Source organism: Polyodon spathula, chromosome 18 (assembly GCF_017654505.1).
Source record: "Polyodon spathula isolate WHYD16114869_AA chromosome 18, ASM1765450v1, whole genome shotgun sequence".
In the NCBI taxonomy this organism is placed as follows: Eukaryota; Metazoa; Chordata; class Actinopteri; order Acipenseriformes; family Polyodontidae; genus Polyodon; species Polyodon spathula.
Window position 1 is genome coordinate 12,727,891 of NC_054551.1, and position 27,842 is coordinate 12,755,732.

Here is a 27,842-nt window from a genome sequence, read left to right on the forward strand (position 1 = left end):
TTTAGGAGACCACCCGCAGGTAGCTGTCTCTACCACGTGACCACCTACGACAGACGGCTCAGTGCGAACAGTGAGAGCTGGTGGAAACAAAGCGGCTTCCTTCAGCGAGGCTGGGCAACTTGGAAAGCTGCTTTGAAAATATATTATTATTATTATTATTATTATTATTATTATTATTATTATTATTATTATTATTATTATTACTACTACTTCTTTACTTGTTTTTCAAATAATTAAAGAAGCAGCAAGATGAAAGAAGGCGTGTTATTGCGGTTTGGAGATATTTTGAATTTCTTTGTTAAAATGTTTAAAAGAAAAAAAAAAAAATATTTTAAATAGGTTTCATGACGAAATCGAGGACCTTCTGAAACAGCTTACTTAAACCGCTTCTGGACTACATTTATTTCACAAACTTTTTATTAGTTTACAAACCCTTCCAACATATAGTCTATACCCTACAGCACAAATACTTCAATATAATGAAGTATACGACATATATAGCCACGCGTTTAAAGCAGTAGGTTTCAGAGTAGATCTTCTTTAGTGCACAATACCTGTACATTACGGAATTTACAGGTTAATAATTACAAAATGTATGTCATCATTTTCAACGTCAGCTTTTATAAATAACAAGTAGCAACACAACGTTACATAACGAAAGCGAAAGTTTTTTTCAGTGTTCTAACCCCTTGAAGAAAGAAAAAAGTTATATTGAATATGCATTACAAACTAACCCGTTTCTCAAGACTTCACGTTTGATACGATTTTAACATTGTGTAACCCCCTGCGCGTTTATACAATTCCAAACCCATGATATGTCGTGCGCTTCTTGTATAGATACGCACTACAACGTCTTAAACGCTAGGATTTGAATACTCCATACAACTCTTTCCAGTATATCTAGAAATGCTGTTACACCTCTGAGGTTTTTGAATCTGGTGAGAAACGGAGACGTTTTCAATTGCATTCTAGAATAATATGAAGTCGAATGCTAATTGCACGTTATGTAGGCAGCTCCGCCAGACAGGGGCGAGGAGACCCAGGAACAGCAGTTGGAGAGCAAGTCTCTGATGATTTGATAGAACATTATTACAATGCAAGGGGAGGCGCGTCGGGAGGGTGGCACAAACTATAACCGCTGCTCAGAACCATTTAGACCTCATTCGGGACACCGCTGAGACTAGAAGGGCTTCACTGGATACCACATTGAACACACAGGATTACAACAATACTCATGCTGCACAGAAAACAAATTCGAGGAGAGATTGAGGATCTTGTAAAAAGCAACCGAACACCAGCTTTATAAACAATATTATTCAGTGTTCATATCTGAGATATTTTAAACACGTCGACGTATAGGAACAGCAGTCAGGTGAGGGGTGGGAGTGTTTGGCATTTCTAACGAACTGGATTTTCGTACTCATCCGAGCTAAACAATTCTGCAGGCTGGGGTGCTGCTACCTTTCTCCTGTTTTTCCAGAACGTAGGCTTCTTGTGAAGAAACATACTATCTATAAAAATAAAAATAAAAACCTTCCCACACAAATTACTTTCCCTGAGGGATGGTACTGAAGTTCCATACATTGGGAGCCCCATTTCAGCTCCTAGTGAATATTTTGTTCTTATTGTTGGGCAAATCTAAATTAAAACGAAATGAGGACCACAGCTTGCTATTTGCTAATCTCTTCGTTCTACCTGTGGTTCGCCTTTGCTGAGGTAAGGACTTTTCGCAGTATACTATGTATGTATGTGTATCAAACAGCAGTTCTGTAGTGTACTTGCATGGCAAACACAGCACCATAGGCTACGGGATACTGGAACACTTTTATTATAGCGACCCCAGATATTAATTCACACGCCGTCTGTTTTTAAAGCACCACTTATAGAGTGGCATCACGCAATTTGTAAGAACAGTGGTATTTAACAAATATCGATTATTATGCCGAATGTGTTAGCTACTAACAATGACCTGTAATTGGAGTTCCAAAAACATACTGGACATAACATTCGCATTTTTTTAATGTATTTTGAGTTTCAGGATATTTACACCCTTTCTTTATGCATCGTGTGAAAGCATGACAGCTTTGGAAACAGCAATTGCTAGAATTCATAGCTAATAGTTTTTAAGGAGTGTCAATAGTCCATGAATACGTAGCAGAGGACATGAACAAGAAAACACCATAGACATTACACAAGTTAAATATAACTTTATTACACAAACACTGTAAATACCATAGGGGTTTAGCTGCTTATTAGGAATTTCGGTTATTACTATTCAGTCACGTTCGGTCTTTCAGGGAACAATACATTTACATGCAGTTTTTTTTACAATACAAATTTGTCTTGTTTCAAGTTTAAGATGCAAGGAGTACATTCTTTAATTTGCTACATTTGAAACCTACAATTACTGTTTGTGTTTGTGAATACAGAATTAGCTGAATGGGTTACATTTGACCAAAATGTATGACTTGTTCTTTAGAGTCTGTTTGCTGACTTTCTCTTAAACATTTTTTTTTCCAAGGAAGCAGAGATTCCCCAAGAACTTATTGAAAAACTGTCTCACAGCGAAATCCGCAGCATAAGCGATCTGCAGCGCCTCCTCGAGATTGAATCCGTAGGTAAATTGTGTTCTGTTCTTTACCCCTATGAACTTTGCTCAATTAAATTCTTCTGGTGGTTGAAGGGAAGGAACACGATTACAAAATATAAGATAAACACAACATAACAAGTGTTGATTTGTAATAAGCTAAACACAAGAGGAACGCCGATCTGAATGCACGGGGATAACAGTCGGTGGAAGTTTTATGGATTCCTAAAATGCAAGTACGGCTGCAGCGGAATGCCTTGCGTGGTATTGAGTGGTTGCACTAAGCCAGAGCAAGCCGCTCTTTCATTACCTGTATTGTTTATACGACTGTGACACATGCCACGTAAATATATTCGAGTTGTAATTTTTAAAAAAAATGTTTTGCCTTGTTATGCATTTTCATCTGTAGCTAGCTATAATACATTGTTCTGTAATACAGTTATGCATGTAGGGGCGTTATCTTGGGGGTGAACAGCTTCTATTAATTATAATGCAGATATGCGTTGTTTATTACAAACGATGAACTCAACACATCTTTTTGAGTGTTTGAAAGATAATGTGGACTACACAACATTAAAAAGCGTGCCTGTCGTGTCAGTCATACCCAGCCGCTATCAGGTTGTGTGTAGCACTATGGTGGTATTTCTTGTCAGTATAGTTTATTGAGGTATTATGGAGACAGTTGCCACTATTCTCATTTTATGACATCAGAGAATACATTGGTATGCCTCAGTAAAATGAATACATATGTAATCTTGGACGTGGTCCCTGCTGCAGTGAACATTCTAGAGGCAGATTATATTTCTGGGTTTTACACAGACTGTGCATTTACACTAGCCTGTATTTATACAGGCTGTTGCCATATATCATTTGAGTTTCCCTTTAGCTTCAAGACAGCAGTATCACAAAAAAATGAACCATGCAACTAGAGAAAACAAACACTGATACGTATTCAAATGACTGGCCACACAACCGTAGTGCCTTAAACGAAACGCTATACCCTTTCCGCTAAATTGATAAATTGTAATTACTGTGACGTTGAGTGTAACGCACACAGCGACAATAGCAAGCCAATTACAGGACTGCCCACACCAGAACAAAGCACAGCTTTAAAAAAATAAATAAATAAAAATACTTAAAGAATGTAAATGTATTCCTGGACAAAGAGCAATAGCTTTTATTTTTGAGTGTGATGATAGAATTGTATTTCAGGTTGTTTTTTTTTTCATGTACATATTACAGATGGATTTTGTTGTTGTTGTTTTTCGTTTGTTTGTTTGTTTTGGGGGGTGTAGGCCACACAAAGATTGCCCTTAATGGTCCAGTCATTACTACACAAAGCTAAATGGCTTTTGAATAGCTGTTGTCAGCAACATAGACTAGACTTAGAAAGAAAAGATTGACATCAAATTGTCACCATGGCAAAATTTACATTTATGTTAACGCTAAGAAAGCAACCATCAACATAACATTTAGGCTCTAATGGGAGCAGGTGATCCTCGTTTTTATTATTTAGTTAGCCTATAATTCAACAGTGTTACCATGACTCTTTAACCAAGCAAATAAAGGATTGCTTTGGCTGATAGGCAGTATACCTTTTTATTACATATTACATAAATTAGACATGTGTAACACTATGACTTTGTAATAAAAAATAATGAAACTGATCTTTTAGCCTGGTTGGGTTGTGGCTACATAGTATATACATTCAAAGTATTGACCCTATATAAAGTTTCAGGAATTTAAGAGAGCTGGAAGTTCAGTTTGATTGAAGGCAACAAGCATGGGGCTTAAAAGAAAATGTCTACGTAGAATTTTCTAGCGAAGAACAATACAAAATAGTTGAATGCATACAGTGGCTCTCAAAAATATTCACCCCCTTGGACTTTTTCCATATTTTATGGAAACAAAGTCCATAATGTCAAAGTTAAAAATGAAATCTACAAATTGTTCTAAATTAATTACAAATAGAAAATAGAAAATAATTGATTACATAAGTATTCACACCCTTTGCTATGACACACCTAAATAAGCTCTGGTGCAACCAGTTGTCTTTAGAAGTCACATAATTAGTTGAATGGAGTCCACCTGTGTGCAATTAAGGTGTTTTACATGATTTCAGGTTAAATACACCTGTCTCTGGGAGGTCCCACAGTTGGTTAGTACATTTCCTAACAAAAACTACATCATGAAGATGATGGAACATTCAAAGCAAATCCGGAATAAGGTTCTTTAAAAGCACGAATCAGGGGTAGGATATAAGAACATTTCCAAGGCATTGAATATCCCCTGGAGCACAGTAAAGTCTGTTATTAAGAAATGTAGAGAATATGGCACAACTGTGAATCTGTCTAGAACAGACTGTCCTCAAAAATGGAGTATCCGGGCGAGAAGGGCACTAGTCAGGGAGGCCACCAAGAGGCCTATGGCAACGCTAAACGAGTTACAGTCTTCCATGGTTGAGCTGAGAGACACTGTGCATACGGCAATAATAGCCAGGGTGCTTCACAAAACTGGCCTTTAGGGAGAGTGGCAAAAAGAAAGCCGTTTTGAAAAAAAAACTCAGATCAAATCTCGGCTAGAGTTTGCCTGAAGGCATGTGGGAGACTCTGAGACCAAGTGGAAGAAGATTCTATAGTCTGATGAGACCAAAATAGAGCTTTTTGGCCTCAACGCTAAGCGCTATGTTTGGCGCAAGCCTAACACAGCACATTATCCTGAGAACACCATCCCTACTGTGAAGCATGGTGGTGGCAGAATCATGCTCTGGGGATGCTTCTCTGCGTTAGGGCCTGGAAAGCTCGTGAAGATAGAGGGCAAAATGGATGCAGCAAAGTACAGAGAAATCCTGGAGGAAAACCTGATGAAGACTGCAAGAAACCTGGGGCTTGGAAGAAGATTCATCTTCCAGGAGGACAATGACCCCAAACATACATCCAAAGCCACACTGGAGTGGCTTAAAAACAAAAAGGTCACTGTCCAGTGGACCAGTCAAAGCTGGATCTCAATCCAATTGAGAATTTGTGGAAAGAGTTGAAAATTGCTGTTTACCAAAGGTCCCCATCCAGCTTGACGGAGCTTGAGCAATTTTGCAAAGAAGAATGGGCAAAAATTGCAGTGTCCAGATGTGCATGGCTGGTAGAGACTTATCCAAATAAACTCATGGCTGTAATTGCTGCCAAAGGTGCCTCTACCAAATATTGACTCAAGGGGGTGAATACTTATGCAATCAATTATTTTCTGTTTTGTATTTGTAATTAATTTAGACCAATTTGTAGATTTTATTTTTCACTTTGACATTATGGACTTTTTTGTGTTGATCACTGGCAAAAACTCCTAATTAAATCCATTTTGATTCCATGTTGTAACACAATAAAATGTGGAAAAGTCCAAGGGGGCTGAATACTTTTTGAGAGCCACTGTAGAACGGTCAGCTCTAAGCCTACATGGAACTGTGTGCCTAAGATATGAATTGGATACAAGGTCTCCTGCTCATGTTATTTTAGTGGCAACCCTATAGTAGTGTATTGAATCAGTAAAGAAAGTACGCATGCTGGGAACTCATTAACATTGACCCATGCTATGTTTGTTCATAAAACAAGACACCTCGCTAAAGCTTTACTAGAATACCCAACCAGAGCTCTGGACATATTGCTGTCCCATCCCAGCAGTAAATCAAATAATATGCTGTCAATCAATCACATTGATTTGTGTACATTTTATAAATACAGGAAATGAGGTTGCTGCAGAGTCAAAGACGAGGTACCACAAGGATCATGTGGACAAGCACGCCCAGATATTAATAAGAAGAAAACGAAGCATTGGTAAGGTCTTTAAACTGGCATTAATAAACCATGCACTGCTAGACTGGAGCAATTCAAACTTCCTAATGACTGCAGAATACCTGAGACACTGACAGAGGAATACAGCAGCAGTACAAGTCTTTGTTTCTGCTGTACCAGGTTGAGAATATATCCTGAAGCAGGTACATTCCTTGCATTCAGCTTCATGTTATGGCTTGTTTAACCTGGTTACTTTGAGAAATACTGCTTTGAAAATATGTGGGTAAGTTCAAAGTGCTGAAATGTAATTATAGTACTTTCTCAAAATGAATCCATGCCATTATACTGCTGCTGAGCAGAGCAAAATCGTGAGGTGTAGTGACCCCTAACCAAGTGCAGTATAGTACAAAGTGCTGTGACATTTATTGCCTGTTGCAGTGTATAAATATAGACTACAAAGGAATTTCTAATGGAGAAGTGGTGCATGAGGTATTGCAACTCCAGAAAAGAAGACAGGATTCACTGCAGGCAGCCATGCTGGCATTATTCAGATTAATTTTCTACAATCACAAAGTTAGGACGCTTTCAACTTCCCCAGTACTTGCTGCTTGCTACTTCACTTCTGGAAGATTCAAATTAAGGGCTTTTTAAAAACAGTGTTTTGAACAATATGATCATGTTTTTATTATTAATAATAGTTAATCCAAACCAATACTTCAAGCTCAGGAACTAGGACCAGAGGATTCTGTTGTAACCTAACGTTTCACTTTCAGAGGAAGCCGTGCCCGCAGTGTGCAAGACGCGGACAGTCATCTATGAGATCCCTCGCAGCCAGATCGACCCGACTTCCGCCAACTTTCTGATATGGCCGCCTTGTGTGGAGGTGAAGCGCTGCACTGGCTGCTGCAACACAAACAATATGAAATGCCAGCCATCGCGGATACATCACAGAACAGTGAAGGTGAGGACCTAACTCATCCATACTAGATTGCACCAGTGACACCTGAGGCTGCTCTCTAGTTGCTGAGGCGACCCTGGTCCCCAGTGGAATAGCTCATTGACAGCAGTAAAATACTCTAGTTACTGAGACGACCCTGGTCCCCAGTGGAATAGCTCATTGACAGCAGTAAAATGCTCTGTGGTTACTGAGACGACCCTGGTCCCCAGTGGAATAGCTCATTGACAGCAGTAAAATACTCTGTAGTTACTGAGACGACCCAGGTCCCCAGTTTAATATCTCACTGACATCAGCAACAGAATAGCTCTGCTCTGATCCTGACAACAGAAATGGCTGTAGTCCAAACTATTAGCTTTATTTTTTCTCATGATCTCCACAAGAGTTTGTGCATTTATTTCATGGTTTTATTGTGCATTCTTTAGTTACCTGTGAAGAGTAGCTATGCCACTTGTTAAATGCTGATGGTTTATATGTGGCACGGCCAGTCTAGTTCAAGGTCATATGAAAGGGCCTCTGTGCTTCTTTAGCACTTAGATCTTCAAACATCATACTATTTATGAAAACATTGACATCTCTGAGGTAAAACTACATGCAGTTAAGTAAGAAAACGTTTAGACAAAATTACTTGTGAAATCTTGTCAAAGTGTTTGTCTGAATTCATTCAAAGTGTGAAATTAGGGGTGATTTATGCCTTTGCAAACTTACCATTTTTAAACTACTTATACAGTCTAATTTGCTGCTTTGTGTTTTACATAAATATCTTGCTATGATAGTTCTGGTTGAGAAGCACTGCGTCCTTGGAGAAGTGTATTATGCAGATTATCTTCCAGTAATTAAATGTGCTGACAGGTTTGGACAGACAATAACTGTACTGTGGGGGGTATTTGGGAATCTCCCCCACTGTCACAGTCTGAGTCATAGGGCACAAGCTATCCTGATGTATTCTGTGAGGCTGGAACATCATCCTGGTTGAATGGATTGTTTTAGGTTTTAATGGGACCTCTGAAGCCCAGAGAGGCTGAATGTCATTATTCAGCAGGTCCTCCGCAGCGTGCCTTGCAGCCTCTGTAAGTGGTGCTTTTATGTGGGTTATTCATGGAAGTAGCTACATATTTCTGTTTGTGTGCATCTCTGATGACATAACCTGGGATAAAAGGAGCCCTTTCGGAGCTTTAAGTATTAATAGTTTTTTTTTTTCAGCTAAAGTCATGGCATTGCATTTTTGAAAACCAAGACTTTATTGGTAAAGGTCAGAGGTTGTGCTGTAGCAGTGCCAGTTGTTAAGACATTCAGACATTGTGCACACGGCATGATTCCGTGCCAAGTATTGATTCTGGCAAGGTCAGCGTTTTCATGAGTGTTTCTGCCTGGTCGGTATGTTGTTAGGTTGCTTGGCTGCAGCTTGTACAACACTCTTAAATGATGAGATAAACACTTCAAAGGCATGCCTGTGTATCTAGTTTTGAAGGTTGATAAAAGCCATGACTGTACAGTAACAACAAATGGAACATGAACTTTTCATAGAAAACTAACCAACACCTGTTGGCCTGGATTTTATACAAATCAACCTGCTATTGGGGTGGGTATTTGTTTAGGCCAGGATACAATTGAATTGCTACCAAAGGAATTCCTTAAAATGAAGCTAATATTGTAAACAGAGTCTTTAAACAAACACTGTAACCTACTGCAGGAAGCTACATGTGTGCTTTCATTTGTTTGTTTAATTCATTATTTATATTGCTTGTTTATTTGTGTGTACATTTGAAGATATTTTGTACAATACAGGCCTTTGAACATGCTTGTTTATTTTCACAATGGCCTGCCCTCTCCTTCAACTGCAGTGTGGGAGTGTCATTTCCCAGGGCAATTTAGCCAGAGTAGCCCTAGAGGTCAGCTCCCCTGCTCTCCTTCACTAAACCCTGTCAGCTTTATGCACCAGGCTTGGGATTTACATTTGATTCACAGAACGAGACCCTTAACAGCACAGGCATCCCCACATACCACAGCAGTGCACTGCTGGAGGGATTACACCAGGATCTATCCCCAGCAACGGCTCAATCCTGAGACCCGACTCTCTGACCTGGGAACGCTTGCCATGTGTGTAATTGGGCTCACTGATTAATGACTTGTGTGTACTGGCATGTGTTATGTAATATATAGAAGCTGCATGTCCCTGTTGTCACTTTTAGTAACAGTGGCACAACCAACAGTAGAGTGCTGAGAGCTGGCAGTGCTTCATTGTCCTGTCAGGTTACTGCTGTTACCCAGGAAACAGGCTCACAAGGGAAGTTCACAGGCCCTTCGCAGTCCCAAATACAACTTCCCAGAATTAGAGGGTATCCTTTGAGGAATGATCACATATCCCCCAGAACAATGTCACCCCTTTTTAGACTTACTGTCAGGTTAAACAGTGCTGTCCTGATGATCATGTATCCCCCATTAGGTCAGAAATGTAGCTCGCTGTCTTGTCCTCAGAGCCAAAACTCCCCCAGTCTTGACACTTTGAATACTTGAATATTGAGTAGTAAAACAGCGTTATTAAAATAACTTAATAGTATGTAATTACTAATTGGATGTAATATATAATGATCAGTGCTGTTCAGTTTAGTTTTAACATACTGTTCCACACATTATTTTCTCTTTAATGAGAGAGCTGGAGGGGTATGGCTGGTAATGGCAAATGATTATCCTGGCTCACGCTAAAGGTCTGAGACAGAAACACTAAAAACAGCCTGAAAATATGTGGGGACTGTAAAAATATTAGTGTGGTGCTGTAGTGAGATGATTCATTGTGGTGTCCGTGGCAGAAAGTGTTTTCAAGAGACAAAATGTCAAGTATTTCATTATATGGTGTTGTGCTTTAACTTGTAAAATATGTCTCAGGTCTTCTTGCTTGAATTGCTGTTGCCTTGAGGAAGCAGACACTAAGGATCGCTTTGTTTTTTAAAGGGCGGCCGACATTTTGTGCTATTGATTCTCGTAAACTGGGTGCAAGTCTATGCTTTCTATTATAGTGCACTATATTAATACTTTGCTGAAGGCTACAATGTCCAACAATACTGTTCATTTTTTTTACTAAAAGATTAGCCTTCAATGCACCCTAATCTGACAGCTATTGTTCACTGTCCAGTTTCACTTGTTCCAGTGTGATTTTGTGCTGTTGAAACAAGCCTCCTCGTCTCTTCATTCTTGCATGCCACTACATTTTGTAGTAAGGGGGGGGGGGGGGACACCTGGAACAAAACTAGAAACAAGGAACTCAGGCTAATGTAAGGTGCATGTTTGTTCTTTGTTATTTGATATATTAGATTTGTAGTATGTGTTTACAGACAGCAGCACTTGAGGTAATTGAAATTGAAATCGGGTTACAGGACACTTTTAAAAAAGCCTGCATCTGTGCAGACAGGCAGGATAAAGAATGCTGAAAGCCTGTTCGCAATAACAAAGAACAGAAAAGAAATGGATTTCCGCTGGCTAGCATTCCCTGTTATTTGTATTCTGTATACTCTGAGACAGATGTGAAGCAGCAAGCAAAACACTACTGAGTGTTATAACCTTCTCAGAAATGTAGACACATATTACAATAGAAGAAGGTCAGAAATGTATTTCCTACTTCCCTGTAAGAACATAAGAAAAATTACAAAAGAGAGGAAGCAATTTAGCCCATCTAAGCTCATCTGTTTCCTAGTAATTGATTAATCTCAAAACTGTTAAGTCTGGTCTTAAAGGACTTGGCAGCAACAACATGACTAGGTAACCCATTCCGTACCCTCACCTCCCTCGTGTGAATAAGTGTGTCCTTTCTTCTGTCCTAGTTTCCACTTCATTTCCAACTGTGTCCTCTGGTCCTGGTTTCTGTGCTTCGCTTAAAGTTTTACTGAACAGGATGTAGGATCTAAAAGATAACGCATTCATTTCCTTAGTTGTCTTCTTTGTTGTACATATTCCTTGTGAAGAACAACCAGACTAAACCCAGGCTTAAAGGAATTAATGAAGACTTAATTAGGGAACTTGATTGAAGTTGACAAAGTTAACCCCGACCATTACTTTAACATTAAAATGAAGTTTTTATGATGGGATGAAATAACCTTATTTTCTTGTTTTGGGTTTTCAAAGTATCCTGAAAGAGTTTTTCAAATTTTGTGCAACCTGTGTGGCTACATTTAAATATGGGTGAAAACAGCGAATCAATGTTAAACAAACACACATGTTTTAAGGGCCTACTAAAAGAAAGGGCACGTTTCCTTGTCCTGAGACTTTAAAACTCTTCATTGAACACCCAGTTTTAAACTAATAATCGTTTTTGGTTCTCAGATAATGTAGCCCTTCTTCCTTGAGGTTTGTTAACGGCACTGAAACTTCATATCCTTCATTATTCTCCAGTCCCAGCCCTGAATCAGTGAAACTCTTTCTTAGGCTGGAGTCCCAGCCCTGAATCAGTGAAACTATTTCTTAGCCTGGAGTCCCAGCCCTGAATCAGTGAAACTCTTTCTTAGCCTGGAGTCCCAGCCCTGAATCAGTGAAACTATTTCTTAGCCTGGAGTCCCAGCCCTGAATCAGTGAAACTCTTTCTTAGCCTGGAGTCCCAGCCCTGAATCAGTGAAACTCTATCTTAGCCTGGAGTACCAGCCCTGAATCAGTGAAACTCTTTCTTAGCCTGGAGTCCCAGCCCTGAATCAGTGTTTGCTGTTGTAAACAGTATGGGTCTTTTGCCTCTGATGGTGCCCTGCTTCATTAATTGATTTCACTCACCGTGTTTGTCTGTTCATCCACTGTTTTATTACTGTTTTGTCGTTTTATTTGTCTATTTTATTTGGCGTCAGGTGCCATGTGCTGTTTTGTTTAAATCTTATGTTTGTTTATTTACTAAAACACTGGACGCTGTAGCGTCTCAGGTTCACCGCCATTACCTGTTTTGGTTTCTGCGCCGTTCCGGGTCTGACGTCACCACTAGAGTCATCCTGGTCACAACCTGCCATTTTGGTTTGGAGCCCTGCTGATTGAAGTCATGAGAACCTGTTTACTTTGTATATACTATAAACGAATCCATGACTGTTGATAACCAATGGCAAATGCAGGGGACCAATTGTCACTAAAGTAGCAAAGAGTAAATTAAGTAGCAAACAAAGTGACAACATTGTGACCCATTCACCTTAAATGGTGAATGAACATAGCTAACCTGAAAGCAGATTGTGAACCCCTTTCTGTAGTGTGTGCTCAAGAGAGAGAGAGCGAAGAAATGAACAGGGTTAAAGACTTACCTGTGTGGCTACAGTGTGTTGGCCATGTAGATGTTTAAGTGGACTGAATGAACTGTATATGTTTTGAGTCTGTTTGTCTGGCAATTGTATAACCATGTGAAATACCTTGTAAAGTAATATAATAATATTATATTGCCTTGTTTAATGTTTGAAATTCAGCAGATCATGAGTGTCATGTGAACATGGTTGAGGCTGTTTTTGAGACTGAAATATATGGTAATGTGAAATAGGAGAGTTTTGAATTCAAACCAGAAGACAAATGAAGCTCATATTTACTTGAATTGAAATTTCAGGTTGTTTTTGTTTGCTTCATCAGTCTGTTCATACATGATTTCAAAAATGCAGGATTTGTGGTTCTCTTAAAAACATGCTTTGTAAACGCGCATAACACTTGAGGTATTCATCGCTCTGTCTGTTTTTTCTCTTGCAGGTTGCAAAAGTGGAGTATGTGAGGAGAAAACCTAAATTAAAAGAAGTGCTGGTGAGGTTAGAAGAGCACTCAGAATGCATGTGCACGTCACAGCATTACCACACAGAGCTCAAAGAAGCAGAAACAGGTAACAGGGGTTTTATTTCACCACATTCTTCTTGCTTTGTGTTTATAAGAATTATTCACAGCAAAGTGTGGATTTCAGTGGTTAATTGAAGGATACTGGGGAATATCAGTGAGAGGACTCTGGGCTTGGGGGTTGTGTGTTACTGGAATTGTAATTGTAATTGCCAGTGAAGATTGAAATATTGTACATACAGTCGACAAATATCAAAATAGAGGTCAGAAAGAAATGAATGCGTGTAAAAAATACTATTAAAGTACTTGAAGCTTACAAAACAATTACATCAATTCTGAATGAACAGTCATTCACTATATAGGTCTCAAATGTGTAGTTGTGAAGGAAGCACATGCTTTAGCAAACATGTATTTTCATTTGAAAACATGATATTTTTTACTGCGATGGTTTTGTTGCATCATTTACCTGGAGGGTCAGCACTAGTCTAATTAAAAGAGACTCCAGGAACTTACTACACTATACTGTTTGGGATCAACATCACCTAAACTGGCCTACTTTTGGGCTCCCGGAGTCCTGGCATCCACATGCCGACTCCGACCTCTTCAGACGTCCTCAACTGGGCAATGCCTTCACGAGCACCGTCCTGCAGTGGAAGGGTTTTGTGTAGACGTTCTGCCCATGGAGCGGACGCTCTCCTCCTCGATGTCAACAAGCGCAAGCTTTCATTCAGCGCCCGTCTGTGTAGCTATGGCGTTGCAGTCGTCTCGAGCCACTGCACAGACACTGCTTGAGCTGCGCGCAGGCTCCCCCGGCCATGCCCCCCATCCAATCAGTTCCTGCCGATCAGCTCAGCACCGGGCGAGCTTACCTGCTCAATTAGTTGCTTAGCAACACGTCTCCGTCCCGTCTGGTAGCATTTTAATTGATGTATACAACAATGGTAAAACTCTTCATAGGGGAAGCAAGTAGCAAATTGATTTTAGCATTTGGTACTGATTACCAGCACAGGCATTGCTTCACTGTTGTACAGTGGTACTGTAACAATATCACCACCATAGAAGTGTCACTGTCGCGGAGGACAATTTAGTGTTCTATACAAGGGGAGTTGGTGTTTATGACCTTGTAAAGTAACTGCCTATGTATTAGAAAACTGAAAAAAAATATTAAACACTTAGCAGTGGTGAATTTAGACATTCTAAAAAGAAACGTAATAAATTAAATGACAAATATTTCCACTGGAAGACTTTTTCATCATTGCATTATAAAACCATGAATACATTGACTGCCTTTGTAACCCAGACATAACAAAAGCCCTACAGGCCCAAACAGCTGTGGCTTAATCCAGCAACATTTAGGTGTTTGTTTTAATCAAAATCTGTGCTGTCTGATAAATATACGCAATTTGATCACAAAGGATATTTTGTAGTCCCACCCAACAAAGGCTTAATTATAAGAAACCATCAAAACCAATCTTAGATCACTTTAGTCATAATGTGAAAGCCATTGCGAATGTGGTATTTGCTCAACATTAAACCGATTCCCTCTGTCTCGTAGGTACAAAGTGTCCTGAATTAGTTTTGCTTTCATATATTCTTCCTATACAACAACCAGTAGTATTCCAAGTGAATAACATGGCGATTTTCCAGTGGCAGAGAAACCCACATTGTGGGTTGCATAATTGAGGATTTTCTTTTCTTTTGGTAGTTTCTTAACTATAAAGCAGGGTTCTAAAAGATCAATCATGTTGTTTTGGTTTAATGGGTTTAGCATGTCATGTGATTTTACGAAACTGTTTGACACAGTAATGAGCTCTCATACTGTATGCAACACTGGTGTCTCGTTTGTCTTTAGTCTGGGCTTTAAAAGACAGACACTTTAAAGAATACCCATGTACAAATGGTTAAATGTATAAAAACAAAACTGTTGCAATGGGATTCAATTACCAACATCAGATGTTTGTGTCCAAGGCTATAATTCCTGATTTTGTGGCTCTTTGGATAGATAGCAAGCCTGATACAAATCTTCAATATTCATGACTTGCTGTGCAACACCACTGCATTTCCTCGGGGCATTTAACAAGCCCTGCCCTTATGTTGACAGGAAGGACTAGGGCCACAGGTTTAAAATGGAAACGCAAAAAGCTAAAACACAACAAGGATTTATTACCAACATAAAAACATACCCAGGACCTGTCTGCAGCAAAGGTAGGACTTATCAAGATGTGCAAATTATTACAAGCCAGCACATGCAATAAAAAAGACATAATCATCAAACCTACATCACAAAATAAAGGAATCACTTTTATAGTCTCAGCACCTTTCATTGTAAGCTTGTGTTCAGATGAGACGTGATTGTCTTTGATATGTCTACCTGCTGGCTATGTGTTGTATGCATCACTGCTTGCTGGTCTGCTGCTTCCTTCCTTCACTGCTTTTTGAAGGAGCTGTCACTTCTTAGATCCAAAACATCTTACAGCACCCATTGGTTCACTTTCAGTGAAAATGAAAATGTCCACTGCGTACACACAAAATGCACTTCTGTGATCAGTGACTTCTGTGTTAATGCTTTCAAAGGCTGATAGCCTGGTTTAATCAAGGTAAAGTGTTACATTGAGTATTGCTTCTAGATTTATTTCAACAACAACAAAAAACATGAACACAGTGACTCAGCTAATTACTACAAATCTTTTTTTTCTTTCTTTTTTTTATTATTTAGTAGTCACCAATGATTTTTTTATTATTATTTTCTCCCAATTTAGAATATCCAATTATTATTTAAGCTCGTCTTACCCCTACCACCACTACCTGGCGAATTTACTTCAAATCTACACTTTTTTTCAGATCGTAAACAAGCAGAATACAAATCAGACATAATTTAGGGGCCTGTAAGTAGCTGTTTTCATTTAGAATGTAGTGTGTTTACCTTTCAGACAAAACTTAATGGTGATTCATAGTAAATAGCTTTGAGACTCTGTTCCTTGTTTAATCCAGCACTTTCAATTGGAATCATAATCTCAATAGCTCTGCACACAATTTCAAGAATGATATTAATCAGTTTCTGTTTCTTCTACCAGCAGATGTGAGGTGAAAATAAGCTATGGAAGGACTGCTATCTGGGGTCTGATGCGCTTCGACAAATTGAATCCCTGAACTGATCTGCCAAAGATGATTTCTGACAATTCTTCTGAAATGTGAAAACATGAAAATCTGCTTGCATTACCACGGAAGGACAAAAGGAACAACGTGCGTTTGTTTTATTGTGACATAAAAAAGAAGAAAGCACTCTGCGAAGAACGAATGGAGGGTTCGTAACAGCACAGCGAGTGAAGCAAGGACCAACAACGGAGCGGCCAGAGCTGCTTTCTGACCCCAATTCTGGGTGCTCTCTAAAGGCTCTGGTGACTCTGTGAGCTGTGGATTAAACTATTTGGAATCTGTCGACAAGCGGTGGAAAATTCTAGCAGTGGATCGAATCTTCACTGGAAGCCTTATACAGTACAGTCTATTATCTCTCTCTCGAGTTTGTAAAAAGCTTTCCTATAAACTTTGTTTAACCTTCATTATTTGGTAGACAATGTGTACTTTATTTACAGAAGACCACATGCCCTATTTCACACAGTTACTGCTTCTGCTAATAACATTTAATAAGAACATAAGAACATAAGAACATAAGAAAGTTTACAAACGAGAGGAGGCCATTCGGCCCATCTTGCTCGTTTGGTTGTTAGTAGCTTATTGATCCCAAAATCTCATCAAGCAGCTTCTTGAAGGATCCCAGGGTGTCAGCTTCAACAACATTACTTCAACAACAATGTTGTGATTTATTCTAATGAACGGTTTAAAGATTGTTTATCTATAGCAGTGCATTTCCTTATAGTATTTGTTTTGCAAACACGTGGGTTTTAATAATTTAAAGCGTTTATGTAAAAATAAAATAGAACAAGTCATAGGATATCCACAATTCCTTTTCTTTCCACAGTCTATATCGGTATAGTTGAACTCTTATTATACAGGTGTGGCTATGTGAAATGTAGAAAGTCTGGACTAGCTGCATTGTTCATTGTAAACTGTAGCCAAACATTTACTGGTTTGAAACTATATATCTATATATATATATATATACTATATTATATATAATATATATATATATATATATATATATATATAATTTTTTTTTTTTTTGTTGTTTTGTATTGGTGAAATGTTTGTATTTTTACCATGTTTATAATTCATCCATATTGTTTTATATAGCATCACTTAAAATGTGTGTATGCTTTTCCTGAACCAAAACTGAAATCCCATTTCAATTTTACAGTGAGTATTTAACATGTACAATCTGATGGAGAGGCAAATATGAGCTGTAATACAAAAAATGCATCCATGCAGACATTTCTGTAAACAGTGCTCAACTTCAGCAAGGTGTGCAGATCATTCAATTCATTGCAAGTTTTGTATTTGAATTCACTTTTTTAAACTTTAAACAAAAAGGGAGTCAGTTTTGTTATTAATATAATTCAAATGAAATTGCTGCTTCTCTTCAGTGAGTTACAGGTTAGATGGTGCTAAACGTTCTTGCAGATATTCACAACAGACTTCTTTTTGACCTGCACTCTGCTCATTTCTCAGTTACAGATTATAGTGTTGTCTGTGACTGGTATGATGGTTAATGACAAGGATATGCAAAGCTCATGCGTCTTTTTCAGAAACAATGGAAGAAAAAAAATAATTTATATATTTATGTTTTCAATAAATATATTTCTGCTTCATTAAACTTTATATAAAAATTATTTATTTTGGGTCTTTTCTAACAGTTTTTTCACAGAAGCAATACATTTGGCTACACAGTATTACCTTCATATCAACAAGAGAGTCTGTGACCAGGGAGGTGATGTATTCATCATGCCACAAAGGGATCCTGTCCATAGAACATACAACATAGCTCTAAAGTTAAACATGTTTTAATGTTTAATTCTGTTGTTCTTGTGATTTATTCTAAGTGAATACGTTGTGTGTAGGGTGTCTTTTGTTATGATTCAGCTTTACGTTGTGGTCATGAAATATCTTATAGGAAATAGGAGTGTTTACCATAACACTGCTATAGTTAGTTATTTCAAACAAAGCATTTTCAGCTGGCATACGGAGATCAGAAAATGTTGGATTAATGTGAAGGCTAGCACGCATGCCCACATGGACATGTTTTAAATTTGCAACTGATCACTTTGTTTTAGTTCACAGAGACTATAGAAATTGGATGGAATTGTGCATGTTAATTCAGAATGCCCCTGTGGTCCTCAGATCTTGGAGGTAGGGTTAGGGTTGGAGTTAGGATAGTGCCTGTTAATTCAGAATGCCTCTGTGGTCCTCAGATCTTGGAGGTAGGGTTAGGGTTGGAGTTAGGATAGTGCCTGTTAATTCAGAATGCCCCTGTGGTCCTCAGATCTTGGAGGTAGGGTTAGGGTTGGAGTTAGGATAGTGCCTGTTAATTCAGAATGCCCCTGTGGTCCTCAGATCTTGGAGTTAGGGTTAGGTTTAGGATTGTGTCTCTTAATTCATAATACCCCTGTGGTCCTCAGAGCAAGATGGTAGGGTTAGGGTTAGGGTTAGCATTGTGCCTGTTACAGTTGCTCTCAAAAGTATTCACCCCCCTTGGACCACATTTTATTGTGTACAACATGGAATCAAAATGGATTTAATTAGGAGTTTTTGTTACTGATCAACACAAAAAAGTCCATAATGTCAAAGTGAAAAATAAAATCTACAAATTGGTCTAAATTCATTACAAATGCAAAACAGAAAATAATTAATTGCGTAAGTATTCACCCCCTTGAGTCAATATTTGGTAGAGGCACCTTTGGCAGCAATTAGAGCCATGAGTTTATTTGGATAAGTGTCTACCAGCTTTGCACATGTGGACACTGCAATTTTTGCCCATTCTTCTTTGCATAATTGCTCATCTCCATCAAGTTGGATGGGGACCTTTGGTGAACAGCAATTTTCAACTCTTTCCACATATTCTCAATTGGATTGAGGTCCGGGCTTTGTCTAGGCCACTCCAGGACATTGACCTTTTTGTTTTTAAGCCACTCCAGTGTGGCTTTGGATGTATGTTTGGGGTCATTGTCCTCCTGGAAGATGAATCTTCTTCCAAGTCCCAGGTCTCTTGCAGTCTTCATCAGGTTTTCCTCCAGGATTTCTCTGTACTTTGCTGCATCCATTTTGCCCTCTATCTTCACGAGCTTTCCAGGCCCTAACGCAGAGAAGCATCCCCAGAGCATGATTCTGCCACCACCATGCTTCACAGTAGGGATGGTGTTCTCAGGATAATGTGCTGTGTTAGGCTTGCGCCAAACATAGCGCTTAGCGTTGAGGCCAAAAAGCTCTATTTTGGTCTCATCAGACTATAGAATCTTCTTCCACTTGGTCTCAGAGTCTCCCACATGCCTTCAGGCAAACTCTAGCCGAGATTTGATCTGAGTTTTTTTTTCAAAACGGCTTTCTTTTTGCCACTCTCCCTAAAGGCCAGTTTTGTGAAGCACCCTGGCTATTATTGCCGTATGCACAGTGTCTCTCAGCTCAACCATGGAAGACTGTAACTCGTTTAGCGTTGCCATAGGCCTCTTGGTGGCCTCCCTGACTAGTGCCCTTCTCGCCCGGATACTCCATTTTTGAGGACAGTCTGTTCTAGACAGATTCACAGTTGTGCCATATTCTCTCCATTTCTTAATAATGGACTTTACTGTGCTCTGAGAGATATTCAATGCCTTGCAAATGTTCTATGTTAGGAAATGTACTAACCAACTGTGGGACCTCCCAGAGACAGGTGTTTTTAACCTGAAATCATGTGAAACACCTTGATTGCACACAGGTGGACTCCATTCAACTAATTATGTGACTTCTAAAGACAACTGTTTGCACCAGAGCTTAATTAGGTGTGTCATAGCAAAGGGGTTGAATACTTATGCAATCAATTATTTTCTGTTTTATTTTTGTAATTAATTTAGAACAATTTGTAAATTTTTCACTTTTACATTATGGACTTTTTTGTGTTGATCAGTGACAAAAACTCCTAATTAAATCCATTTTGATTCCATGTTGTAACACAATAAAATGTGAAAAAGTCCAAGGGGGGGGGGGGGGGGTGAATACTTTTGAGAGCCACTGTAATTCAGAATGCCCCTGTGGTCCGCAGATCATGGAGTTAGGGTTAGGATTGTGCCTGTTAATTCAGAATGCCCCCGTGGTCCTCAGATCATGTAGGTAGGGTTAGAGTTAGCATTGTGCCTGTTAGTTCAGAATGCCCCCGTGGTCCTCAGATGGTAGAGGTAGGGTTAGGGTTAGGATTGTGCCTGTTAATTCAGAATACCCCCTCAGATCATGGAGGTAGGAGGTGTTGCAGTCTCCTGTGTCACTTCAAATGAAATAAAAATCAAGAGAAAGTAGCTCTTTCAGAAGCTTGGAAAGAGTTGCTAATCATCAAAAGCTTGCAAATAATAAAACTTACTGCCTTATGGCCGTTTATTCACATGTGGAAAATAATCCACTTAGAAATGATAAACTCAGAATAGTTAGTGTAAATAATTTAATATGCAAATAATCATACACCACAGAAAAAAGACATACAAACTTTTAATACAGTTAAATACATATATTTTGTTTACTTATCTAAGCTTGTAATATTTTTTTCATAAAACATTTACTGGTATATATTGGCTGAATATTGGTTGTGATGTTGCTTTGGTCTGAGGAAGTATAAAAGTGACAGGTAATCCATGTAAACTGACTTCATAAAAGGAGCCACAGGGAAGACCATACCACCAGACAGCAGCTGATACAAAGGGGACTGGAGACAGCATTCTGCAAACTGGAGAAGGAATGTGGGATCATATTGACACAACTGTGTTATTACTGTAAAGAGCTTGTCAGATATAATTGAAATGAACTCAAACTGACACACCAGCAATGACAGATGATGGAACAATATACGGATAACCCACTTTATATAATTATTACCATACATTCACAATTTGTGATATAAAGCGGGTCATGATATAAACAGGGTTTCATGTTTGCCTGTGACAGTGCTAGAAAAAAGAATGAGAACTAACGTTGAATTAAAGAGCAGTATTTTAATACTGTACATTTAGTCATTCTTTACATTTAAACAAATGCATATAGTTTACTGCAGGATAAATACATTGTGTATCATTAACTAGAACAAAGCAATTTTGTCATTACAAAAAAAAGGCATGAATTGTCAACTGATGAGAGCTATCAATACTTGGTGTGTTTTTTTGTGTGAATTTATATGACAGACTGTTAATTTGGTGACGTTGGTGTTTTGTAATGATCCAGTTAAGACCACCCACTCAGCATTTGACAGGCTGCACAAAATGTCAGTTTATCAGCCGAGATGATTATTGGTTGTTAGTTGCATTGGCAATTCATTCTATCCTGTTACTTAGTACAGCCCGGCACAAAATGTGACAACAAGCAGGTTTGTGAGATAATATTATTAAGAGAGAAAATTTCTCAAAGAACCTATGGTGCATAATAAACAGGGTTTGATATTACGTAAGGTGATATAAAACGGGTTCATCTGCATTCATTTCTGATATGCAATGGTGACATCTACTCAAGAGATAAAATGATACTACATGGTACTGTAAGTTGCTGCCACTATACTGCAGTTATTTAAATATTCTAATTCTAAAGACAAGTCCCATTTATTAAAAAGTGTTTCCAGTTTGATGTAACAGAACTCAAATATTACTTGTTAGCCAGTTAAGAAGCACACCAGTGGTACTTTAGTAGCAGGTAAGTATTACTGAGGTTGGATATAGCTGACTAATACTGTAGGGTGTAACTATCCACTGTGTCATTTTACTACTTTTGTGATTCTGGGGGTTTAAGTACAAACGTGAAGTAACCAGGCAATGAATTAGTACAGGGGCTTGTTGCTAGTTATGCAACAGTTCAAAGTGCAAAGGTATTTTTATCTAAGAGGAAAACCATTTCCATGGAATAAAACTATAAAAGAAAGTACAGAACAGTTCAACTCTTTTTTCTAGCTTGTTTTCACACTTGCTTCATCATCATGACAGTTTAAATTTAGGAATAATAAAAAAAAAGCGAGTTACCACACAAAACTCCAACTAAGAACATAAGAAAGAACGTAAGAAAGTTTGCAAACGAGAGGAGGCCATTCGGCCCATCTTGCTCGTTTGGTTGTTAGTAGCTTACTGATCCCAAAATCTCATCAAGCAGCTTCTTGAAGGATCCCAGGGTGTCAGCTTCAACAACATTACTGGGGAGTTGATTCCAGACCCTCACAATTCTCTATGTAAAAAAGTGCCTCCTATTTTCTGTTCTGAATGCCCCTTTGTCTAAACTCCATTTGTGACCCCTGGTCCTTGTTTCTTTTTTCAGGCTGAAAAAGTCCCTTGGGTCGACACTGTCAATACCTTTTAGAATTCTGAGTGCTTGAATTAGGTCGCCACGTAGTCTTCTTTGTTCAAGACTGAACAGATTCAATTCTTTTAGCCTGTGTGCATATGACATGCCTTTTAAGACCAGAATAATTCTGGTCGCTCTTCTTTGCACTCTGTCAAGAGCAGAAATATATTTTTTATAGCGAGGTGACCAGAACTGAACACAATATTCAAGATGAGGTCTTACTAGTGCATTGTACAGTTTTAACATTACTTCCCTTGATTTAAATTCAACACTTTTAACAATGTATCCGAGCATCTTGTTAGCCTTTTTTATAGCTTCCCCACATGGGGAAGTCAACAAAAACTCCTAGGTCTTTTTCATAGATTCCTTCTTCAATTTCAGTATCTCCCATATGATATTTATAATGTACATTTTTATTTCCTGCGTGCAGTACCTTACACTTTTCTCTATTAAATGTAATTTGCCACGTGTCTGCCCAGTTCTGAATCTTGTCTAGATCATTTTGAATGACCTTTGCTGCTGCAACAGTGTTTGCCACTCCTCCTACTTTTGTGTCGTCTGCAAATTTAACAAGTTTGCTTACTAAATCAGAATCTAAATCATTAATGTAGATTAGGAATAGCAGAGGACCTAATATTGATCCCTGTGGTACACCGCTGGTTACCACACTCCATTCTGAGGTTTTTCCTCTAATAAGTACTTTCTGTTTTCTACATGTTAACCACTCCCTAATCCATGTACATGTGTTTCCTTGAATCCCAACTGCGTTCAGTTTGAGAATTAATCTTTTGTGCGGGACTTTGTCGAAAGCTTTCTGGAAATCTAAATAAACCATGTCATATGCTTTGCAATTATGCATTATCGATGTTACATCCTCAAAAAAAATCAAGCAAGTTAGTTAGACACGATCTCTCTTTCCTAATACCATGTTGACTGTCTCCCAGGACCCTGTTACCATATAGGTAATTTTCCATTTTGGATCTTATTATAGTTTCCATAAGTTTGCATATAATAGAAGTCAGGCTTACTGGTCTGTAGTTACCTGGTTCAGTTTTGTTTCCCTTTTTGTGGATCGGTATTACGTTTGCAATTTTCCAGTCTGTCGGTACCACCCCTGTGTCAAGAGACTGCTGCATGATCTTGGTTAGCGGTTTTTAAATAACTTCTTTCATTTCTTTGAGTACTACTGGGAGGATCTCATCCGGCCCAGGGGATTTGTTTATTTTAAGAGCTCCTAGTCCCTTTAACACTTCTGCCTCAGTTATGCTAAAGTTATTTAAAACTGGATAGGAACTGGATGACATGTGGGGCATTTGTCAGTATCTTCCTTTGTAAAAATTTGTGAAAAGTAATCATTTCATATATTTGCTATTTTTTTTTTCTTCATCTATGATTTTGCCATTTGTATCTCTTAAACATTTAATCTCCTCTTTGAATGTTCGCTTGCTGTTGTAATATTGGAAAAACATTTTGGAATTGGTTTTAGCTCCCTTGCAATGTTCATTTCTATTTCTAACTTCTGACTTCCTTTTTGACTTGCGTTTGCAGTTCCGTGTACTCTTTCTTCGTGCTTTCTTTTTGTTCATTTTTTAATGCTCTGTAAAGTGCCTTTTTTCGCTGAATATTTTTTTTAATTGATCTATTAAACCATTTTGGCAATTTAGTTTTACATTTAGATTTGTCTACTTTAGGGATGTAATTGTTTTGCGCCTCTAGTGCTACATTTTTGAAGAACAACCATCCTTCTTCTGTGGGTGTTTTCTCTATTTTACTCCAATCTACTTCTGTTAGTCTCTGTTTCATACCTTCATAGTTTGCTTTTCTAAAATTGTAAACCTTAGCTTTAGTCATTACTTTTGGGGTTTTAAAAAACACTTCAAATGAGACCATGTTGTGGTCTGAGTTTGCCAGTGGTTCTCTGACCTCTGTTTTAGTTCTTCTATCTTCGTTATTTGAAAAGCCTAAATCAAGGCATGCCTCCCCTCTAGTCGGTGCCTTGACAAATTGTGTTAGGAAGCAGTCATTTGTCATTTCCACCATTTCAATTTCATCCTTCGTGCTAACCATCGGGTTTTCCCATTTTATTTGGGGGAAGTTGAAATCCCTCATATTAGTATGGCTTCTCCTTTGCTACACGCATTTCTAATGTCATTGTATAACAGATTATTTTGCTCACCGTCTGAATCTGGCGGTCTATAGCATGCTTCTATTATTATGCCCTTTGAATTTTTGTCTGTTATTTTGACCCATATTGATTTGGTTTTATTTTCTTTGTCCAGGTTTAACACCTGGGCTTCAAGACTGTTTCTTATGTATAGCGCTACCCCTCCTCCTCTTCTGTCCTGCCTGTCTTTCCTATACAGTGTATACCCACAAATATTATATTCGTCCCCATCACTCTCAGACAGCCAAGTTTCAGTAACACCTATCACATCATAGTTACCTGTTAATGCAGTAGCTTCAAGTTCTAGAATTTTGTTTCTGATACTTCTAGCATTTAGATAAATACATTTAATGGTTGTCTTACCTGAGTTGTTGTTCTTGTTTTGATGCGGTCTCCCTTCTGTTTTTGTGTTGATTTCTCCCCCCTTCCTTTCTAGTTTAAATGCTTCTAAACCTGCTCCAGGATTTTTTCTCCAAGTAGACTGGTTCCCTTGTTATTTAAATGCAGTCTGTCCCGTCTATACAGATAGTCCTCGTTGTAGAATGTGGTCCAGTGATCAAGATAGGTGAAGCCTTCCCGTGTGCACCACATCTTCAGCCATGCGTTTTGATTAATTATTTCCAGCTGTCCATATGGTCCTTTGCAAGGTGCCAGTAGTATACCAGAAAATACCATAGTTTTGGTTTTCTCTTTTAATTTCCTTCCTAGCTCTCTGAATTTGTTTTGCAGGGATTTTGGTCTGTCTCTTCCAATGTTGTTTGTATCGATGTGGACAACTACTACCGGGTCGTCTCCTGTTCGTTCTAGGAGCCTGTCCACGTTCTCAGTGATGTGCTTGACCGAGGCTCCCGGAAGGCAGCACACTGTTGTAGTAAGGGGGTCCAAACTGCGAATTGAACTTGCTGTATTTCTCAATATGGAGTCCCCAACAATCATGATCTCCCTTCTTTTTGCTGTTTGGTCACCACTGTCAATGGGGTCCTGGATGATGTTCCTTTCCTTCTCTTGTTGTTGGTTCTGCTCATCAAAATTCTGAAGCGACTTAAATTTGTTGGTTGTTTTGATTTCTGGTGGTTGTGTTTGACGAAGTTTCTTTTTTTCCCTGCTTCTGCCTACCTGAACCCAGCTGTTCTGACCTTCTATCTTCCTGGTGGCTTTCAGTCTGTTAGGGGTGATGCAGACTTCCATGAATTGTGGGTGTGCCAGTTCCTCAAGATCCTGTTGTTGTCTCACTTCTTCCAGCTCCATTTCTAGCATACTTACTAGTTTATGCAAACTTGTACTGCAGTTGGGAGTCTGCTCACCTAACAGCTGGGAGAATGACTTGTGTTTCAATTTTTGATTCGCTCTGCAACGAACCAAATATCCTGAGCCCTGTTTGAGCGTGTCCTGCTGGTTATAGTTTCACTGTGACTTTTACAGTTAGCTAGGATTACAGTGGGAAAGACACAACAAATGCTGTAATTAGACCTAAACCTGTGCATATGCAGGAATGCTGATTTTCCATACATATTTCTGTGTGTGGACCGCCTTCTGACAGCTGCAGCTCAATTACCCTGAGACAAGTGAACATGCAAGGACTTCATGAGGACTCCATGAGTCAAGTAAACATGCAAGGACTTCATGAGACAGGCAAACACGCAATGACCCCATGAGACAGGCAAACAAGTAAAGACTTAATGAGAGGCAAACATGCAAGGACGATGACACAGGTGAACATGCAAGGACTTAATGAGAAGCGAACATGCAAGCACTCCCTGAGACAGGCTAGCACACAAAGACTCCATGAGACAAGCAAACATGCAAGGACTTCATGAGACAGGTGAACAAGCAAGGACCATGCAACAGGCGAAAACACAAGGACTCCATGAGACAGGTGAACACGTAAGGACTTCATAAGACAGGTGAACACATAAGGACCACGAGCCAGGCAAACATGCAAGGACTCCATGAGACAGGCGAACATGCAAGCACTCTGTGAGATAGGCGAACATGCAACGACTCCCTGAGAGAGGTGAACACACAAAAACTCCATGAGAGAGGTGAAAATGCAAGGACTCCGTGAGACAGATGAACTCTTCAGTGTTACTGCCACCATAGTCACAAGAGTCCAATTTCGAGACGATGTTCCACTGTAATCTCAGAACTAACAAGAGCTCTACCCTAGTGACCCAATAGTGACCCTGCTGGACATGCAGGAAGCACTTCAATTGCTCTGCAATGAAGAAAGAATTTTGCTGCCAGGAGGAGTGCAAGTGTGCAAACTGGTTTGTTGGAAAGTAAGTTTACTGACAACAATACTTTTGAAAAATAAATGAAAAGAAAACATGCTTCCATTGCATAGTAGTGGTCTGCACTTTTCCAAAACAAAGCTAAGTTGCTTTGTCAGTATTGTTTTAGATTAGATAATCTAACTCTAATTAAAAGACGCTTACCCACCAGAAACTGGTTTACAGTTAACAACACTTTTTGCAAAAACATATGAACTGGATTATTAGAAATATGTGCTCTCTTGCAAAAGATCAATTTTATTGTAAAGCTTTACTTTCTGAAGAAATGCATGCATATGGTTTCACTAGAGAATAAGTTCTTACAGTGTAGTATTTTAGTTCAATGCATACAATATCTGAAATATTGTATGCATTGTGACATGGTAATGCTGCCCTGTCACAAAGACGGCTGCAGTGGGTGACCTCAGACCAGAACCAGAAACCAACAAATAAACAGTAGAGAGATAGAGTTTGGTGAAGCTGAACGATTGGTGTCGCTCAGCATTTAATAATGAACAGACAGAAAATAAAAGATTGTAAAGACAAACAAAACACAGGACTCGGCACTTTAGCCAAAATAAACAGACAAACAAAACGGACTACACAGACAAACACGGTGAGCTGATATTTTAACTATTACTTTGATTATTACCTCCGTCTCCAATCCTGTTCTCCACTCACCAAACACACAACCTCAAGTGAGTGAAAACATATTGCTTATGCAGCTGTACCGAGACTCGATTGCTAATCAATCACAATTGGAGTCACGGTACAACTCCGCGTAAATTAATAAAGTGCAATTCCCCGTGCTCGCATATTATTACATTTTACCTGCACGTGAAGTGCTGTGCAATCCTCG

At 38.9% G+C, this 27,842-nt stretch overlaps 1 protein-coding gene across 3 annotated transcripts; it reads left to right on the plus strand.

The window, feature by feature from the left end:
* The first annotated feature begins 1,138 nt into the window (after positions 1-1,138).
* Positions 1,139-16,810, plus strand: LOC121330521 (platelet-derived growth factor subunit A-like). 3 transcript variants are annotated; one of them, XM_041277096.1, is made up of 7 exons: positions 1,139-1,716; positions 2,522-2,618; positions 6,319-6,411; positions 7,143-7,330; positions 13,019-13,145; positions 15,198-15,301; positions 16,174-16,810. In XM_041277096.1, the coding sequence occupies exons 1-6, from the start codon at positions 1,654-1,656 to the stop codon at positions 15,269-15,271; spliced, it is 642 nt and encodes a 213-aa protein (XP_041133030.1). In that variant the 5' UTR covers positions 1,139-1,653; the 3' UTR covers positions 15,272-15,301; positions 16,174-16,810. The 3 variants fall into 3 exon arrangements, with proteins under 3 accessions (XP_041133030.1, XP_041133031.1, XP_041133032.1); XM_041277097.1 differs by lacking the exon at positions 15,198-15,301 and having other exon boundaries at positions 16,171-16,810; XM_041277098.1 differs by lacking the exon at positions 15,198-15,301.
* Positions 16,811-27,842: the final 11,032 nt, after the last annotated feature.